This window comes from Barbus barbus, assembly GCF_936440315.1.
Source record: "Barbus barbus genome assembly, chromosome: 44".
Taxonomy (NCBI): Eukaryota; Metazoa; Chordata; class Actinopteri; order Cypriniformes; family Cyprinidae; genus Barbus; species Barbus barbus.
Genome location: NC_136722.1, coordinates 15,311,585 through 15,332,631, shown reverse-complemented (window position 1 = coordinate 15,332,631; position 21,047 = coordinate 15,311,585). Strand labels below are relative to the sequence as shown.

Sequence of the window (21,047 nt, the reverse complement as noted above, 5' to 3'; positions counted from 1 at the left end):
TTTTGCAAACTTTAGAGATGTTTATAATGTGTGAGGAATGTGATGTGTAAGGTGTGACTGTCGGTGCATGGTGTGTGCGTGTACTTGTACGTGTGAACGCATGCATATATGTTTGTCTCTCTAGGGATAATGATGTAGTTGGGGGTATTAATGTATATTCCCCATAGACCTGCATGGGCTAGAGTGGCTACCAGTCTTCCCATTGTGCCCTCTTTACATCGTGCCTGCGGGTCGGACACACCCTCGTGACCTTTTTTGCCTGAGTGACCTCTATACAATTCCACTGAAACAGCACATGAGCGGTAGAGAGCAGGTTTGCGAGTTTTAATAGGGCTTAGCATGGAGGCGATGATTGGTCTGTTGCAGGCCTCGTCTGATCTTTGAGGAATAACTTATTTTGCTATATTCATCGAAAGTCTCTATTTTTTCCCCCTCAGTCTGGATTCTTTCGGAATTCCTGAGATTTTCTTTTGTATTCTGATGCGCTGTACGGTCTCTTTCTGAATGTATCGACAAAGACATTCTTATCGTTACTATGGCTGATCGTCTTGATCCTGTAAATAAGGCATGATGGCAACTCTCACTTGATGTCAGAGAGTGATGTGGGGATGATGTATTTTTGTAACCCGAAAGTTAGCATCACCCTAGTTTCCATTGACAAATACCAATAGGATTTTTTTGGATTATTGCAGAAAATAAGCTTTGTGACTTGACAAAAATCCTGATAATCATGATAATAATCTTCACAAATGAATTTAAGCCTAAATACAATCACCAGAAGTAAAAAGCTAAACATAATCAGGTTACCCATTTAACATTTTTTTGGTTCCCAGAACGTTCTGGTAACATTAGTTTCAGGTTCCCAGAACAGATATTCTAATGTTCTCCGTTGGTTAGCAAGGAAAGTTTTCTTTATGTAAATAAAATGTTCCCTTTAGGTGAAGAGATTTTTCCCAGAACATTCTTATTTGGTTACCCCAAAAATAACTAAAGGGGAACCATATGATATAGGGACATTAGGGGGACATTCTGTGCTTGCTGGGTAGACGCAAAAAACAAAGCTGTGAGAGATAGACTTACAGTCTTTACTATGGCACGCACTGTATAAAGGTCCTAGACCACCCAATTTTCATAGCTCACACAACGTTTAAAACTGTTTTAAGTTTTTGCCTACTGACAGTTTTTTTAGAAGATATTTCAGATGAACAGTCGGTATGTTGACAACAGTACAATCCACTGAACGCCCTTGCTTTAGCCCCTCACAGCCTTGTTTCTGTCAAAATATTAAATATGGGGCTACCCTTGACTAGACTAGAATAGTTTGAAGAAAAAAAAACGCGATTCTAGACCATTTTAGGCAAACTAAAAGCGAACTCCGGTAAATTAGATGAGTTTACGTGTTTGGCGTGATGTCGTTTAAAGCAACTGTATGTACTTTTGAGTATTTGGGGGACTTTGGAGCCCCCTACAGTTAAGTGAGTGGAATTCACTGTCGAAAATATATATCTGTGGTAATAACAGTAGCTGGGGGCACACGTGCATTTGTTGCTGTCATAAAGCAGTTCACCCTTTTCGCGGAATTTCGTACCCTCTCCTCTAAATATACTCCTAAAACAGATGTTTGGCATTTTAGAATAATTTTGAAACTGACTTTTCAAAGTCAAAAACAACAACAACATACATACATACAGTTTCTTTAATATGCACTGAAAGTCCCATTTAGCTACTTGTTAGCCACTGGATTTTTCAAGACAAGTAAAAGCTTTAAAACATCATAAGGGGGTTGTATTGATGTATTTTATTTTGCAGAATAAAGCGTGAAAATACATTGAGCTTGTGTTAACCACAGACCTTATTTCAGGCATTTAACCAAAAACCAAAACAACATTTGACTTCAGGATGATCAAACTGACAATGCTAAACGCTTATTTCTGGTTAAGGCCTACATAAATGCGTCATTCCTGCAATGCTCTATTCTGAAACAGTTCACCGTGAGCCACATTCCAGTGTCTCCTATTGCCTGGGCATGCTTATCTACAGCTGATTGAGAGGGTTAATGCTCGATGCACAGCCGTTTGGTCAGAAATGATCGAGGGATTATCGGCCTCTGCCTAAAACATCATATCTCCTTCTGTTTTTGAAAAGAGCTTTGCAAAATGATGTTATCATGCTTTGCGCCTGGTCTCTGATGGATTTTCCACATGCAGATGGACATTTGGTGATTGAATCTTTGATTTAAATAGACTTGTATCCAACTGTAGATGATTGTGCTCTGTAATCCAATGTAAGAGCTTGAAAATGTCAAACCGAAGGGTGAAAAAGGGCTCGGATGGGAGTCTGCCTCCGATTCTGGTTTATTTGAAGAGCAGAAAAGAAAATCATGTCTGGATTGATGTCTTGTGAAAAAACGTTATACATTTACACTAAGATTCAGACTCGTTCTGTACTTTATTTAGTAACTAGAATCGAAATCTTGAACAATCCAAGAGGCAGTCGGGTGCATCGGTTTCAGCATCTTGTGTACATGTATGCGTAGTTTTAACTGTGAAATGCACTTTATTTTTTTGATGAGAAAAAGGCACAACAAATTATAATCAACATGCACTAATTGACATTGTAAGACATTGTGTTAACGTGTTGTATATTTTTCCAAGGTGTTGGTTGTATACTTTAATTGCTTTGGTTAGTTTAATGAACTGAGAGATCTTGTTAATTTTGTATTAAAAAGAATGTGCTGTGCATTAAAAATATCCTTGCCTAGGTTTATTCACACTCGTCTGCCTCAAATCCACTGTTGCCATGGTGATTCCCAGTCTCAGCTGTTCTGTTTCCATAGAGACACGGGTCTCGGAATCAAAACTGTCCTGATTCCATGACGAAGACGCTCGGAGAGCGGTTTAATGTAATTCGCCGGATTTTATTGTCACAACTGCCACACGCACGCAGAAACCAAACATCACTGAGCGAACACATTTCAGGTAGTTTAATCAAATTCCTCAAGTTAGTTCACACAAATATAATTACTGACCGCAGTATTTCTCAACATACATAGAAACTTTCATGCAGAAACTTCTGACCTCAACATGCTTATTTATCTGTAGTTCGAGTTGCTATTCACTAAATACAGTTTGTCCATATCATTTATTAACAAGTGTTGCATTAAAGCATTAGAAAAATGGAAAAATCATCATAGGTGGTAGTTCTGGGAAAAGATTGACTATTTTAGTATTTCATAATACAGACGGCCTATCGTGCCTTTATTAAAATGTATACTGTACAAGATCATTGTGTGTATGGGAAATGCAATGTTAACGTTCGCAGGTGAATTAGAGAGTAGATGTCTGTGACGTTTGTGCATTAGTATTGTTTTAGTCTGACCAGTCATTGTCCTCAAGATCAGATTCATCTTCAGAGTCACTGTATTCCACAGCGATACGGCGAGACAAAATAGTTGCGACGTCATTGCCCACCGGCTCGCGTTTCGCCTGCTGCTCCTGCTGCTCTTGAACTTTTTTCAGCTGGATGCCTGCAGTACAAACAAACATAAACACATTTAACAACTCATGCATTTTCAATGAGATGAACAATAGTGGGGGTATGCGATGCAATGTGGGCGTCTCCGGCAAAAAGTTTATGGAAGTTTAACTTAATGTAATTGAGTGAAGTCAGTGCATGAATCAAATGCACATGAATCACATGATCTGTCTCCTGTGAGATACTGTAGTTGAGTGTAGGAGAAGTTAATGTTACAGGGAGCAATTTCACTGTTCTATATGATTTGTTTCTGCCCACATGCTGGGATATAATAAGAAAAGGATGCACAGAGAAAATAAATTGTCAGAAATTTGATTCATGCATTGATTGTGCACTGCTGCAATTTATAGAAAACACTTTAAAAGTAGTTATAAGTTCAGGGTCAGTTTCATTTTTTTAAAGAAATTCTGTCAGCAAGCATTTCATTGACTAAAAGAAACTGTAAAGATATTTATAATGTCACAAAAGATTACTATTTCAAATAAATTATTTTCTTTTGATCTTCCTATTCATCAAAAAATCCCCCAAAAATGTGTTATGGTTTCTATAAAAAATATTAAGCAGCAAAACTGTTTTCAACATTGATAATTAGAAATGTTTCTTGAGCATCAAATCAGTATATTATAATGATTTCTGAAAAATCCTGTGACACTAAAGACTGAAGTAATGGTTGCTGATTATATATTAAAATTGCAACTATTTTAAATAATACTAATGTTTCACAATATGACTGTTTTTACTGTATTTTTGATCAAATAGATACAGCTTTGGTGAGTATAATATATACACACATACAGGTACATACACATATATATATATATATATATATATATATATAAATTTTAGTGCTCTCAAACCAATCACATCGAAAATAAGTGTTTGTATTTACATAATGTATGTGTACTGTGTATATGTATATGTATAAATAAATACACACACATGTATATTTTTAAGAAATATATATATCTATATATATATATAGAGAGAGAGAGATTTGATAGCACTAATTAAAACACACACACATATATACATTATATAATTTTATATATATATATATATATATATATATATATATATATATATATACACACATACGTACACACGCACACATATATATATATATATATATATATATATATATATATATATTATAAAAATCTACCCATGATCAAGAACAAGATGTTTATGTTTAATAAGTGAAATGCTTATTTTCATAACCTAAACACATTACGTACCCATTCTTATAGCTGCGAGCAGGTCGCTACGGGCATCGTTCGTGGGCTGGGCCTCATTAGGCACAGAGGGCCGTTTGGGAGTGATGGATTGGGCTGCACTGGGGGGAGGGGGTGGGGCTACTGGTGGAAGAGGGCCAGCCATTGGTCCAGAGGTAGGTGGAACGGATGGGGCATAGCCAGCGACTGCTCCCATTGGTCCTAGATGGCCTGGAGGTGGGACCTGTCCCATGGGCGGCATAGCAAAAGCAGTTTGTGCTGATGGGATAACAGCTGGTGGTGGAGGCGGTGGCCCAGAATTCATGTAATCAACACTGTCATGAGAGGAAGGAAATTAAATCATGCTTTTTCATGTCATTCAACACAAACTGATGCTATATAAATTCAAAAGTAAAAGGTAAACCTGCATAGTAAAATCATGAATGCATGTCCCAAACATGTTGACCATTAGGTGGTAGAATTTGCATGTGTACAATATAGAGCAGGGGGTTTCAGACTTTCTGATGACAAGGCAGGGTTATTCTACACTAGTCAACATTTTAAGTGGATCAAAACCTTTCATCAAAGTTGTTCTAAAACCAAAATGCGTTCTTGTCTTTGGAAACTTTGATGAACTTTTTTGATCCACTTCAAATGTTGACTACTATAGTTAACTAAAACTGAAATGAAAACCATTTCATTAACACGTTTTGTTAACTGAAATAAAATAAATGCAAAAACTTTAAGCTAGTTGCCAAGGCAACATTTCTCATTTGGTTTAACTTCATGTACTAAAATAATATTTTTTTTTCACCAAAATTAATAACTTTATAGGCATATCTATAAAAACAAAAGCGACTCAAAATGACCAAAAGTACAACTTTAGTTGTACAAATTTAAACAAGTACAACTTAAAAAAATAATAAAATTCAAAATATTAATACAAACTATAATTGCCTATTTTATCATATAGTTAGATAATACAATTTCTAGAATTGTTTTATTTTTTATAATATTGTTTTATTATAGAGACAATATACTAACAAAATAATTGGCTTTTATATTAAAATATTTATATTGAATATTTTATTTTATAAAATATTACTGACTTTTTTTTAACATTTGACAACATATCTTTATTAGATTATATATTAATATAATTTATATAATTATTATATTAGTTTATATTTTAAAAAAATATTTTTCTAAACTTCATGCAATATTTTATAAAATATTGTATTATAATATTTTAAATAATTCTCATTAGTTTTGAAAAATTATATCTCATAATTTCCGATCAATCATTAGAAATTAATATAGTGTAACAGTAATATTATCAAATTTGATAAATAAATATATTCACACACTTTAAACCTAACCCAAAAAATACACCTTATAAAAAAAACTTTCTCTCAAATTTTCCATGGACCCCCAACAACCCCTTTGGTTTAAAACCCCCTGGTATAGAGAAACTGATTTTTATGACATATCTCATGACCAGTCCAACAAGTGTGATCCAACAATCATGTTTGTAAATCTCTAAAAAATCTGATAGACATTACAGAACTTCCTTGAGCATGTTTTCGAAGCAATCAAGTTTGTTTACAACTAATCGATTAATCGAAATAGAATTGACAAACCTGTAGTCGACAGGTAGGAGGGTCACAGAACCATTAACAATGTTTGATGCTGGTGGAGGGGGTGGAGCCTGGTGCGGACGACCCAGTGTGCCAGAACGGTAAACCATAGACCCTCCCCGGTAATCCTGGTCCATGTTCATGTGGCTATGAGCTGACAGGGCCGCCATACTGGGCGGAGGCCCCGAGTAAGTGTGCGCATGGCCAGCGTGATTGGCCATGGAGAGATAACCATGATCTGCATTATCTCCATGAGACCTACATGAATTATGAAGTTTATTAGATGAAACTGAGTTTATATGCGTGTATTTAAGTGCATGTAGGCTGTGTTACCTGTGCTCTGGGGACATGGGGCCCTCCGTGGAGCCTCCTCTGTGCACAGTGTGGGAATGTCGATGGTCAGGTCTCAGTTCCTTATCGAAGGCCATCATGTTCCATTCCTGCCTGCGGTTTCTCGCTTTACGCACCTTCTTCACCTCTCTCTGCAGTGTGCCGTCCACACATCGCCTCTGCTCCTATTGCAAAGTGTCAAGTGACAGAGAGCTGTTTAATTATCATCAATGACTATTATGCTATGTATAACTATGTTCAGCAAAATGCTGCATAATGGGACACAATCACAGCTAGTCAGAACATATTTGATGTTTGGGGTTAGTAAGATGTTTTGAAAGAAAGTCTCTTATGCTCATCAAGGCTGCATTGTTTGATCAAAAAAATACAGTAAAAACAGTAATGTGAAATATTATTACAATTTAAATGAGCTGTTTCCTATTTAAAAATGTATTTTATTCCTGTGAAGGCAAAGCTGAATTTTCATGCCATTAGTGACATGATCCTACAGAAATCATTCTAATATGCATATTTGGTGCTCAATAAATATTTTGTATTAATGTTAATGCTAAAAACAGTTGTGCTGCTTAATGTTTTCTTTGATTCTTTGATGAATAGAAGTTTATATACATTTTTGTTACATAATAATTGTATTTAGTGTAACTTTTAATCATTTAAATGCATCCTTGCTAAATAAAAGTATTAATTTCTTTAAAGGGGTCATCGGATGCAAAATTAACTTTTAGAAACAAAATCTTCTTGTTGATCATTTTTTGCATTATTATTGTTGTTTTAGGTGATGTTTTCTTTGTTTATCTTATCTTTATATTGAGATGATGTAAAGCACATTGGTCAACATGTTGTTTTAAATAGTGCTATATAAATAAATTTGACATTACATTACAATACATGTTGTTTGAACTGAAATGTGTGTTGGCTGTGTGTGTACAAAACCACCCTATAATGATAAAAATAGACCCAGTGTTTTAAAAAAAAAATCCCAATAAATCATAAGCAGTGTCTCAGATCAAGCTATTCTGAGATTCTTGGCCGAGTGATGTAGTTCTGCACAAGCCCCTCCCACGATTGTTGATTGACACTGCCGTTTTATCACAGACCCGCCCTGAGTGATCTGTCAACAGTCCGCCATTGTGTAGAATGTCGCCTAAGTTGATGGATGTAATAATGAACACAGCAGACGTCATTTACTCCTGACATCTGAGCCGCTGAAGACGCAGTGGAATGCAACTAAAGTTAACAGTCTCTCAGAGAGCGGCTCGTCACCTCACGGAAGAGAGGGGCGGGGTGAGCAGAGCTCATTAGCATTTAAAGGGAAATGCTCTTAAATGGCTTTCTGAAAACAGCTGATTTTGACAGGGTGAAAAGGGTGTTGTTTTACACAACCATTTAGAAATTTTAACCAAAGTATGTTATAGACTTTTCATTAAGACCCTAAAGACTCATATCAACCTGTGGAAAATGGGTATACCTTTTTTTCTTTTTAAAGATGACCCTTTTAAAAAAAAATACTAACCCCAAACTTTTGAGCATTATTGTAGGTGGGGAAAAACTCAAGAGAGAGGGAAAAAGAGAGAAAGAAAGAAAGAAAGAAAGAAGGAAAGGGTGTTCAACCTTCTGTCGTCTCTTCTCTTTCCTCTTGTCTTCTGTGTCCTGTAGCATCTTCTCCTTCCACAAGTCAAAGAAGTAGGAGGGGTCAGTGTAGAACTTCAGCCCTTCTTTATCATCATCTCTAGGGCAACAAAAATAAAAACAATTCATTATTGATTTCTGTTATTCAAAGCTATTGTAAATACTTTTTCTCAATTATTCTCTCAATAAAACAAAGAGTGTGGTAAATTTGGTTCCAGATGCATTTATGTAACCGTTAGTATTCAGAGAGCTGGTTGCTGGATTGCTTTTATGAACCTCTTCAGATGAGAAAAGGATTTTGAAAGCATCTTGATGCATCTTTTCTGACTGGCTGATTTTCCAAAAGTGCTATTAATTGCCCATTAATCATTTATGCAAAATCACCATTAACTTCGTAAACCGCATTCAGCCAAAAAGACAGAAAAAAGATGAGTCAGAGCGCAGCCACTCTCCCTTGAAATATTCACTCCACACATTCTGCATTAGATCTGTTTAAGTATTCATGAGTGGCCCACATTCTCTACCTTGAGAACTAGCGCTCACATGAACTACATCTGCCAGCATTAAATATTCATCACTGCTCTATATTCCTTAAAGAGACTTCAGAAGAAAATACTACATTCATCTATGTCCATGTAAATTGGTCAAATTTTTAGACGTACTTTTGGGAAAGCATTAATACCCAATCTATTTCTGGTATAATCAATGACATTTTCTGACCAGTATAATCTGTCAAGGCAGTAAAATAATAATGTATAGGTTTTAGCTTTGGACAAGCTTAGGTTTTAGGGATTAAATGAAATGCTGTATTTCTCGCTGCTTCACTCGCTCTTGTTTTCTGATGACTGTGTATAGGAATAAACACAGCTGGCTATATACAGTATGATTACACAGATGGAGAAAATACCAATAATAAATTAATATGCAAATATTGAATGCAAAACTTTTAGATAATTATAATTAACAAAGATTGAATGAATAATAAACTGTATTATAATGTTGTCATTGTTATTATTATTTATTTATAATCATTTAAAATTTTTAAAAATTAAAACATTAACTAAGTCAAATGAAATACAACTTAATAAACATATTTCCACAATATAAGTGATTTTCACATTTGGTCCACAAAATCTGACCCAAATGTGTGTACACATACCTGTAGGGTGAGAGAATATTAAGAGGAGGTGGTTTATCACTCAAATTGTACATCTCCATCACCGGGTTCGGTACACTGTTCTTGGACACCACCTTCTGGTCCTGTACGGTAGAGCTTTTAAAAGCCTTCCTCATGTTTATGTCCTGAAGAGAGACTGCACAGGGTGAAGGAGAAAGAGAGATTGATTACACCTGCCCTCCAGAGTGTGTAAAGTAAACTCCAGTATTGATCTTTTAATTGAAAAAAGAGATGCGAGTGCACGCTTTGGTGTGGGTAATAGAGGAATGTAAAAAAGATGTGGGGTGCATGAAATCTGTGCATTATTTATTTTTTGTTGATTTTGGGTTTGGAGGGATACAGCGGTATTGATCTCGCACTGGAGCTATGTAACCACAGAGATGTGTTTCTGGGACGCTGATGGTCACCGTGTATTGAGGAATGACCCTGAGTGCTTGTTTCCCAGAAACAGACTCACCCTCCTCAACCGTCGAGTCCAGCTGCGTGACCTTGACGGCAAGTCGGTCAATCCGATCCTGCAGAGAGTTCGCCCGCAAATAGAACATGTTTGCCTCATTGAAGAGCTCTCCGAATATGTCTTCAGCATGTTTACCTTTCAAATAAGAGGAGAATAAGGTGAAGTGAGGAAAAGAGATGAAGACATAAAAGAGGGAATATATATATATATATATATATATATATATATTCAGCTCAAAACTGACTTTATCGACACTATTGTCACCTCGGTAAACAAGTACACAAACTTTAAATAAAACTTTATTAGGAGTAAAATAGTTTGTTGTGGTGGACATGACACGACAGCTGTGGCAATTGTAATTTGTGTAAACATGTAATACATGTTTACATTTATTTCACTTCTTTAATTTTTTTTGTTTTGTTTTAAAATGTAACAATTCACATGTTTATAATGTTTTTGCTTATTTTTTAAAGTGCCCCTATTATGCCATTTTTAAGGTTGCTAATATGAGTCTCCTAAAACAGGTATCCATGCATCCAAGGTCAAAAAACACTTCAGTTTTCTAAAAAAAATAGCTTTAATTTGACCTCATTTCTAAATGATTCCTAAACGACTTGTGCAAAGCAGTTAAAAAAATCTCTCTCTAAACCCCTCCTTTCCGTGAGCCCTCGCTGCTGTGATTGGTCAGATGGCGGAGTCCTTTGTGATTTGGTCTACTGCGTACAGCACGAATGACAGCCCATGGGCGGACATTATGCAAATGTGTTACTTCATGATGTACAGCCGTAACAGATTAAGATTCAAATTCATAACGACTCGTTTAGGAGGTTGCAAGCCGACATGGGAAGTCGTGGCCTAATGGTTAGAGAGTCAAGACTCATAATCAAAAGGTTGCGGGTTCGAGTCTCGGGCCGGCAGGGATTGTAGGTGGGGGGAGTGAATGTACAGCACTCTCTCCACCCTCAATACCACGACTGAGGTGCCCTTGAGCAAGACACCGAACCCTCAGCTGCTCCCCGGGCGCCGCAGCATAAATGGCTGCCCACTGCTCCGGGTGTGTGTTCACGGTGTGTGTGTTCACTGCTGTGTGTGTGCACTTTGGATGGGTTAAATGCAGAGCACGAATTCCGAGTATGGGTCACCATACTTAAAGGCATAATAGGGGCACTTTAACACTGAAAGTCTAGGTGTCAAACAAAAAACATACAGTATATGAAAGCAAAAATTAATGACTCATGGTAAAAAGTTTCAATTACTTTTTTAATTTTAAATAATTAATTTTAGTTAAAATAATTAGAATAATTTTAATTAAAATAATTAGAATAAAATTAAATAATTTTAGTATGACCCGATAACTAATTATAATATAATTACTAATATATATATTACACACACACACACAAAATACTAATTATAATTAAAATAATTAACAAATAATAATTTACTAATACTACTAATAATTTTAACATAACTATTATTTAACAAAGTTACATAAAAGTGCCAGTTATTGATTAAATTATATAAATTATACATTTCATTTTATTAATATTTATATGAATGTATTATTTATTATATATTATAGTACTCTATTATATTATTACATTTATGTAAATTATTAAATTATCCATTAACACTACACATTACATTATTAAAATATAATTTTTTTCCGTATTTAAAATCTGAGGTTTCACATACATAAAATACAGAAAAGACAGGACATTAAAGACAGGAAATATAAATAAGCTACTTTTACATTCTGGGCCTGTTTAAGAAAACATGTAAGAAAAAAAAGAAAACAATTGATGTAAAAAAGGATCATGTCCTGGCAGAAAATTACCAGTACCTTTTCCGTTAAGTTTACGGACAATTCCTTTAACCCTAAAACACAACACAATGCAACGTCTAATTCAAAATACGGGGTAAAACACCTGTGAAAAGAAATCAAGACACAAAACACCTTCATATTAATATGGTACATTAGGCCATATTTTTACAGACTTTTCTCAGAATGTGGTAGAGAGACGTTTAAAAAGAAAAACACCAAGAAGACACTTAATATTTACCACCTCAACTGGGGCTATTAATAACTGTGTGTTAAACAAAAGCACACAGGAAAATATTTACAGGAAGAAAGAGTGTCTGTTCCTTACAAATTCCTGGCCTATGACCTAGTACACACACACACAGTGGTGTGAAAAATTGTTGGCCCCCTTCCTGATTTTTTATTTTTTTGCATGTTTGTCACTTTAATGTTTCAGATCAAACAAATTAAAATATTAATCAAAGATAACACAAGTAAACACAACATGTAGTTTTTGAATGAAGTGTTTTATTATGAAGGGAAAACAAAATCCAAAACCCACATGGCCCTGTGTGAAAAAGTGCTTGCCCCCTAAACCTAATAACTGGTTGGGCCACCCTTAGCAGCAACAACTGCAATCAAGCGTTTGCTATAACTTGCAATGAGTCTGTTACAGCGCTGTGGAGGAATTTTGGCCCGCTCATCTTGGCAGAATTGTTGTAATTCAGCCACATTGGAGGGTTTGAGCATGAACCGCCTTTTTAATGTCATGCCACAGCATCTCAACAGGATTCAGGTCAGGACTTTGACTAGCTCACTACAAAGTCTTCATTTTATTTTTCTTTAGCCATTCAGAGGTGGATTTGCTGGTGTGTTTTGGATCATTGTCTTGCTGCAGAACCCAAGTTCGCTTCAGCTTGAGGTCACGAACAGATGGCCGGACATTGTCCTTCAGGATTTTTTGGTAGACAGCTGAATTCATGGTTCCATTTATCACAGCAAGTCTTCCAGGTCCTGAAGCAGCAAAACAGCCCCAGACCATCACACTACCACCACCATATTTTACTGTTGGTATGATGTTCTTTTTCTGAAATGCTGTGTTACTTTTACGCCAGATGTAATGGGACACACACTTTCCAAAAAGTTCAACTTTCAACTCTCGTCAGTCCACAGAGTATTTTCCCAAAAGTCTTGGGGATCATGAAGATGTTTTCTGGCAAAACTGAGACGAGCCTTTATGTTCTTTTTGCTCAGCAGCGGTTTTCGTCTTGGAACTCTGCCATGCAGGCCATTTTTGCCCAGTCTCTTTCTTATGATGGAATCATGAACACTGACTTTAACTGAGGCAAGTGAGGCCTGCAGTTCTTTAGATGTTGTTGTGGGGTCTTTTGTGACCTCTTGGATGAGTCGTCGCTGCGCTCTTGGGGTAATTTTGGTCGGTCGGCCACTCCTGGGAAGGTTTCACCACTGTTCCATGTTTTCGCCATTTGTGGATAATGGCTCTCACTGTGGTTCACTGGAGTCCCAAAGCTTTAGAAATGGCTTTATAACCTTTCCCAGACTGATAGATCTCAATTACTTTCTTTCTCATTTGTTCCTGAATTTCTTTGGATCTCAAAATGATGTGTAGCTTTTGAGGATCTTTTGGTCTACTTCACTTTGTCAGGCAGGTCCTATTTAAGTGACTTCTTGATTGCGAACAGGTGTGGCAGTAATCAGGCCAGGGTGTGGCTAGAGAAACTCAACTCAGGTGTGATAAACCACACTTATGTTTTAACTGGGGGGGGTTAAACACTTTTTCACACAGGGCCATGTGGGTTTGGATTTTGTTTTCCCTTCATAAAAAAAAACCTTCATTTAAAAACTGCATGTTGTTTTTACTTGTGTTATGTTTGATTAATATTTAAATTTGTTTGATGATCTGAAACATTAAAGTGTGACAAACATGCAAAAAAAAATAATAATCTACTTTTACACATATATATATATATATACATTTACATTTATGCATTTATCAGACGCTTTTATCCAAAGCGACTTACATTGCATTCAAGTTACAGTTTTTACATTTTATCAGCTCTTGCTTTCCCTGGGAATCGAACCCATGACCTTGGCGTTGCTAGCGCTATGCTTTACTATTTGAGCTACAGGAAAGCTTCAACACATCTCACAGTTACACTCGTTTCCAGTACTGCACCCACCAACACATGAAAAGCATGTTTCCAGACATGCACACTCTATTTTTGTCACACGCATACATCGTCTACAGCTCTGCCTTCAAGTCCAATGGGCTGTCATTTATATTTAATCCACACAGCTGCTACTGAAGGCCCTCTCCTTCAACAGGCATCCACTAAACACCACTAGCAGAGGCACAGTAAAGACACTTGAGGGGATTTCAGGGATCAGCTGGGGAGTTCTAGAACAGGTGGATGGAAAAAACAACAGAGGACGGATGGATGGGCAAAGCAGTAGCTGGATACACAGCGAGAGTCTTGCCCATTCAGAGGACATGTTTTCAAGATAATGGTCTTATGTAATGCAGACGTAGGGTCCCGTGAGTCAAGAGGAATTATTATTAAGGAGATTATCTCTAGCATCGTGAGCTGAAGATACCACTGGACCACTAAATTACTAAAATGAATAAAAAAAATTAAGTTTTAGAGTAATGTAATGACTTGCAGTACAAGCAACAAGATTTTTATCTTTTCTGTAGAAAATGTGAGGGCGTTTCTTGTTGGCTTAATGCAGTCAAAAGATCCGACCACCAAGTGATCTATCTAACGTTTGGGACAAAATAACTGAGAAATGTTCCCAAATGTTAGCTCCTTTTGGGAGAAAAGTATTCACAAAGACATTAAATTATATATTTATGCTCTTCTAATGTATATTACCCTTCAAATGTTTGGGGTCAGTAAGATTTTGTATTTATTTTTATTCAGCAAGAATGCACTAAAATTTATCAAATGTGACATTAAAGACTTTTACATTAGAGACTTTGTCATGCTGTTCTTTTGAACTTTCCAATAATCAAAATTATCTTGAAATAACACACATTTACACATAAAATATTAAGCAGAAAATCTATTTTCAACCTTTATCATTTTAACAAATGTTTATTAAACAGCAACAAATCAGCATATTAAAATTATGATTTCTGAAAGATCACGTCACACTGAAGACTGGAGTAACGACTGCTGAAAATTCAGCTTTGCAAAATCACAAGATGGTAAGAAATTACATTTTAAAATATATTAAAATATGAAAATTGTTGACCACTTCCTTCAAACGTTTTTTTTTTTTTAATCTTACCGACACCAGTATACTAGATGTATTATGAAAGTTTTGACAGAACAAGCCATGCTGGAAGCCATTGTAAAATTGCTTATAAAGGCACACTTTTTATATTAGTACAGCAAGTAGACATGACTGCAAACAGCCCAAAGTTAGGTTTATGAACAACTACTTTGGCAGAAGAATTGCTTATTTCTATACTATTATAATTGTTTTTTTTTTAAATCACTGTAACGCAAAACTATAGTGCCTCATTGTTAGGATTAGGCCTTATTAATGATAATTACCTACGATCAACAACAATAGAAGCTAAAACCACGTCCCAAATTAGCCAGGTAAACCCGTGTGTGTTAAAGAAAGAAAGTGACTGTGTAACTTACTGAGACTGCTGAGTTGGCGTATGATGGCAGAGAGTGTGTTGTTCATCACACACTCCAGCTCGCTGCCGATGCCCTCTGGTAGCACCCCGCGGCACAGGTGCCTGGGCTCAATGTTTCTCTTCACCAGTGGCATGACTGCTGCCCCTTATACATCCGCAGCGCACTCTACCTGCCCAGACAAAACACAAACACTGTTTTTAAACACACACACATATGCACAGACCACTGCTGAGGCGTGAAGGCAAGGTCCATCTATCTTGTTTACTCAGTTTTCAGCTGTATTTGGATGAAGCTCATATTATATAACAGACACCCACATGTTGAGAGAGAGTGAATGTTCGAATAAAAACTGGGACAGTTGGAGATCAAGAAAAGGGAACTGAGTTACTCAGATTTTTGTTAACCCTCTTACACTGGTCAAAACCCACACTGACCTATGACTCTGAAATCACACGCCTAACGTTCAGCACAAGTTAAGCTCAATCCATTCCAACACACACAGAAACACAGACTATAACTCCCTTCACAAGCAGCCTCGGATGGAAGGATTACAAAGCATTAAGAAAAGAAGATAATGTCAAAGTAATCCTGTAGATCCTGTAGATCAAAGGACAACAAGAGATGCAACCTGATCATTTGCTTAAGGAAACAGATGACATTCTCACTTCTAATCATTAGTCAAGGTAATATTCAAGGTATATTACTTGGTTTGCAAGTTGACGTGTGGCAATGATGTCATTGCATTTGGAAGCAAAGATTAAGTTCTCAAGATGAATGCATACCTTGATTCTAGGGGTCAAACAACTAAAAATCAAGTCAGAAATCTTGGGGTGATTCTGGAGACAGACCTTAGTTTCAGTAGTCATGTCAAAGCAGTAACTAAATCAGCATACTATCATCTCAAAAACATTGCAAGAATTAGATGTTTTGTTTCCAATCAAGACTTGGAGAAACTTGTTCATGCCTTTATCACCAGCAGGGTGGATTACTGTAATGGTCTCCTCACCGGCCTTCCCAAGAAGACCATTAGACAACTGCAGCTCATCCAGAACGCTGCTGCCAGGATTCTGACTAGAACCAGAACATCTGAGCATATCACACCAGTCCTCAGGTCCTTACACTGGCTTCCAGTTACATTTAGGATTGATTTTAAAGTACTTTTACTTGTTTATAAGTCACTCAATGGCCCAGGACCTAAATATATTGCTGATATGCTCAATGAATATAAACCGAACAGACCACTCAGATCATTAGGATCGAGTCAGTTAGAAATACCAAGGGTTCACACAAAATAAGGGGAGTCTGCTTTTAGCTATTATGCGGCCCGCAGTTGGAACCAGCTTCCAGAAGAGATCAGATGTGCTAAAACATTAGCCACATTTAAATCAAGACTCAAAACTCATCTGTTTAACTGTGCATTTGTTGAATGAGCACTGTGCTATATGTCCGAACTGACTGCAATGAATTTTATGTAATTATTTTTCTATATCATTTTAAAATTCCTTGTTTTTATTATCTTTATTCCCATGTTTTTATTGATTTTAATGTCTATTTCACTTTCTTTTATGTAAAGCACTTTGAATTACCACTGTGTATGAAATGTGCTATATAAATAAACTTACCTTGCCTATAATGCTACAAGAGATTTCTATTTCAAATAAATTCTGTTCATTTGAACTTTCTATTCATCACATAATCCTGAAATAAAATATAGGTTTTCATAAAAATATTAAGCAGCAAAAACAGTTTTCAACATTGATTCAAGTATTTTTCTTGAGCAACAAATCAGCATATTTGAATGATTTCTGCATGATCATGTGACACTAAAGACTGGAGTAATTATGCTTAATTCAGCTTTGCCATCACAGGAATTTTTTTTTATATATATAAAACATTATTTCACATATTTAATTGATCAAATATATATTATATATATATATATAATATATATATTTAAGAATATATTTATTTTTTTGATCAAATAAATGCAGCCTTAGTGATTATAAGAGTTGAAACCACACAAAAAATCGAAATAAAAATTAAATGTATGGGGAAACAAAGAAGTTCATATATTTTATTCATTATTTATTCTTATTATTTATTAATATTTTTCTTCATATTGTCGTGGACGTCTTTACATCATAACAAAAATGTTGTGCATTTCCATTTACAAATGTAGCCTAACTAAGCCATGTCATCTGGTTCAACTGGACGCCATGACAGAATGCTCCCATTTGTGAAAGAATAACCCCCACAGTGATTGGCCAGCTGAGAGGCCATCTGCTGTGTGATTGGCTAAGGGGGGTTGAAAGTCAAAGATTAGGGACAAGAACAAAGGGATGGAGGGACAGCACCTCAGAGGTCATCTTATCTGCCTGTTTCCCTGCTTCCTGTTTTCCAGCTCCACACCCAGCTCTCCGCTTCCTGTTCCTCTCTGTGTCACATCTCTAACTTCCTGTCGTCCCAAACAGCCAGAACAATGATGCAGTAGGGGTGTAAAGCAATTTCATTTGCACACAATCACAACATTTACATAACTGCTATGTAACTGCTGATTTCCTCTCATGTCCTGCTTGTACAATCTAAACAGAACTATGAATGCAACTTGTGACTACTCCCTGAAACCAGGCTCAGATGGAATGCGCTGACCTTTTCACCTTTTCTACGATGATTTTGTAGGAAAACCTGCAGAATTTCATTAAATGTGGTTCATATGTTTTAAATGGAGCTGAAAGGCAGCTAAAAGCAATAATAAATTAGCCAAAGCATTCAATAAAAGCACATGCAACATTATGAAAGACAAAATTACATAAAACATAATTTTATGTTTATGAATATACATATTATATATATATATATAACTGTCCAAAACAATTAAGTGTGTGTGTGTGTGTGTGTGTGTATTAAACAAATGCAACATTGGGAATGACAGAATTCCATAAAAAAATTCAAATTTGGGAAAATCTGAAGAATTACATAAAATGCCTTTCTAAAAGGGAAAATGTGTTAAATGCTGATGAAAGGCACCTTAAAGTGTTAATAAACAAAAATGTAACAAACGTTAATGCAACATTGAGATTGACCGAATTCTGCTAAATAGATTTAAATATGTAAAAATTTGCAGAATTACATAAAATAGATTCACACGTTCACATGCATCTCATTGTATTTAAATTCAATAGACATTTGTGAATCTTTATTTCATGTAGACCTGCAAATAACACACTCGGAAACTAAACCTGAACAATGATTGTTTAACACACATGCATAAGAACTGTAGTTAGTTGCCATTTACCACTGTAACATCATGCAAGTGGCCACAAAGTCCATTGTTCTTATACACCGCCTGCCAAACCTGTTCGCTTGCCATTTAAAAGTGAAAACGACAAACAAACTGCCTCCTGCAATGAGACCTGAACTTCACTGCAAATATGCCATCAGGCCTCACACATGCAGTCAGACACTTCTGTTGTTGTAGTCTAATGAGGTACATGTCTGTAAGTGTTGTAATGTGTTCATTAAGCACACCATCTCTCCACGGCATTGTAATTCTGTAGCGCACGGCAGTATGGACACAACCCACACTAATTACATAGTGCATTGAATTAAGACCGCGCCGGGAGGGGGGCCAGAGACAGAGCAGACAAAGAGACGGGAATGTGAGTCTGAGTGGCATGAAAAGCAGTTTGTGAGATAGTTAGACGAGAGAGTGAACAGTTTCAGTTGGGAAGAACAGAAAACGTACTGAAGCGATCCAGAAAGAAGAGTGAATGAGGGGGAAAAGTATGAGAGAGAGAGAGAGGATGGGGGAGGGCGAGTGGCAGGGGACCTCAGGGAAGCCACTCTGAAAGGTTCCCGGGACAATAGCCCTCCGTTCACAGGGCAACAGAGGAGCTCTCCCATGCATGTTCTGTTCCCTCCCCCAACCCGTTACCCCCACCCCTCTCTCTTCTTCAAATAAAAGAAGCACTCCTGCCTCTCTCTCCTTTTCAGCGGCCCTCTTTTTCCATAAGTCTGTGCCTACTGCAAAAACCACACACATTAATAGCACTTCAGACAGACAAAATGCAACCTACCATCTTCAAATAAGGCGAAAGACAGTGTATAACCAGAATCAGACACTTTGAGATGCTGGAATAACATGTAAACATACAAATAATTAGTGTGCATTAGTGCTGCTGACAAGCTTTTAAGTCCATCAGACCCATCCCGTGACCACAGGAGGCCACATCCTGTCCAAACTAACGAGGGAGACACGCATTCACTCCCTAAACGCTGCTTGAAACGCAGAAAAGACAGAATGGCTATGCATTAGCTATTCGTAACTGAAGTAAAGCGCATCTCTGCACGTAAGACTACATTAATATTTCAGTACGGATCACGTCACACATGAATGTCATGAGCCAGTTGCTCTGGGATTTCCGTGCGCGAGCGAGGACTTCGCTTAAAAACACTATATGTGTATATTATATGAACACTTTCGGGTTGAATTCATGAAGTCTTTAGGGTTTGTTAATTACTAAACATTTAAAACTGTAAAGTTGCGGAATTCTGTTATGTATTATGTTCTCTGATAACAGTTTACTGAAAGAGCACTTAAGTGATTATGTTGATCTGATATAGAAACTTTTTTTTAATTTTTACTATTCTTAGGAGGACATATTCTATTATAAGGCACGGAACGCCTGGTATTGTACACAATAGCAACGTTATGATTAATATAATAGAATAAACAGCAAAAATAAAACATCAACAATTATATAGTCTCACCATTAATTAAAAAAAAAGGATCAAAATAAACTCCCCACTAAAAAGACAAACCTCATGTTCTATGTATTATGTAAAGTGCGATAAACAGTAAATATAACAAGTGCAATATGACAAAACAACTACATTAGCGAAAATAAGTAACTGTTTGATGCTTACCAAAAGCGAATTTTGTTGAAAATTATATTCGCTCACATGTCCAGGCTTTCATGGGTCCGGATCGCCATCCTGTTTCTCCATCGGTCCATCTGACCATTCCAAACAATCCGCTTGGGGAGGGGCATATTGGGTTGCTCGCACCAATCAGCAGTTTAGAACGCGCCACCATTTGTCACACTCAGCCAATCAGATGAGAGGCTCAGGATGATTGACAGAGATTTCCCCGGTCATTATACCATAGGGCGGCTGTGTGAGGGCGGGCTCTATCTGGTGGGCTTTAAACACACCACAGCTAAAATACTTAATAAAACTAAGGCTACTCTTATATAAGCAAAGATATAATTGAAAACACCCTAAACACTATTTTATAAAACGTTTAGTAATTGGCACTTTCTGTGAATAGGGTATAAAATAGGGTGAGGGACAGCAAATGGTCCACTAACCATGGGTGGAGGAAGTGTTGATTGAAAATATTGATTGATGGTTACCAAAACTGGGACAATATCTCTGAGCAATATTTTAAAACCCAGCAATAAACATTAAAATAAATTAAACATTAAAAACTGAAGATTTAGTCCAATTTAAGATGTCATTCAGCAGGAGTTAGAAATAAATGTGACATTTAAAATGAGTTAATAAAATAGTTTAAC

The 21,047-nt window shown here is 36.4% G+C and overlaps 1 protein-coding gene across 3 annotated transcripts; it reads right to left on the bottom strand.

The window, feature by feature from the left end:
- Positions 1 to 1,679: 1,679 nt before the first annotated feature.
- Positions 1,680 to 20,497, bottom strand: LOC306863146 (actin-binding protein WASF3-like). Of its 3 annotated transcripts, none has more exons than XM_079406350.1 (9): positions 20,398 to 20,497; positions 15,472 to 15,640; positions 9,997 to 10,131; positions 9,522 to 9,675; positions 8,345 to 8,462; positions 6,716 to 6,897; positions 6,386 to 6,640; positions 4,770 to 5,080; positions 1,680 to 3,526 (listed from the first exon to the last, which is right to left on the bottom strand). In XM_079406350.1, the coding sequence occupies exons 2-9, from the start codon at positions 15,602 to 15,604 to the stop codon at positions 3,369 to 3,371; spliced, it is 1,446 nt and encodes a 481-aa protein (XP_079262476.1). In that variant the 5' UTR covers positions 15,605 to 15,640; positions 20,398 to 20,497; the 3' UTR covers positions 1,680 to 3,368. The 3 variants fall into 3 exon arrangements, with proteins under 3 accessions (XP_079262476.1, XP_079262478.1, XP_079262477.1); XM_079406352.1 differs by having other exon boundaries at positions 1,777 to 3,526; positions 6,716 to 6,891; positions 20,398 to 20,496; XM_079406351.1 differs by having other exon boundaries at positions 1,777 to 3,526; positions 15,472 to 15,636; positions 20,398 to 20,489.
- Between the last annotated feature and the right edge of the window lie 550 nt (positions 20,498 to 21,047).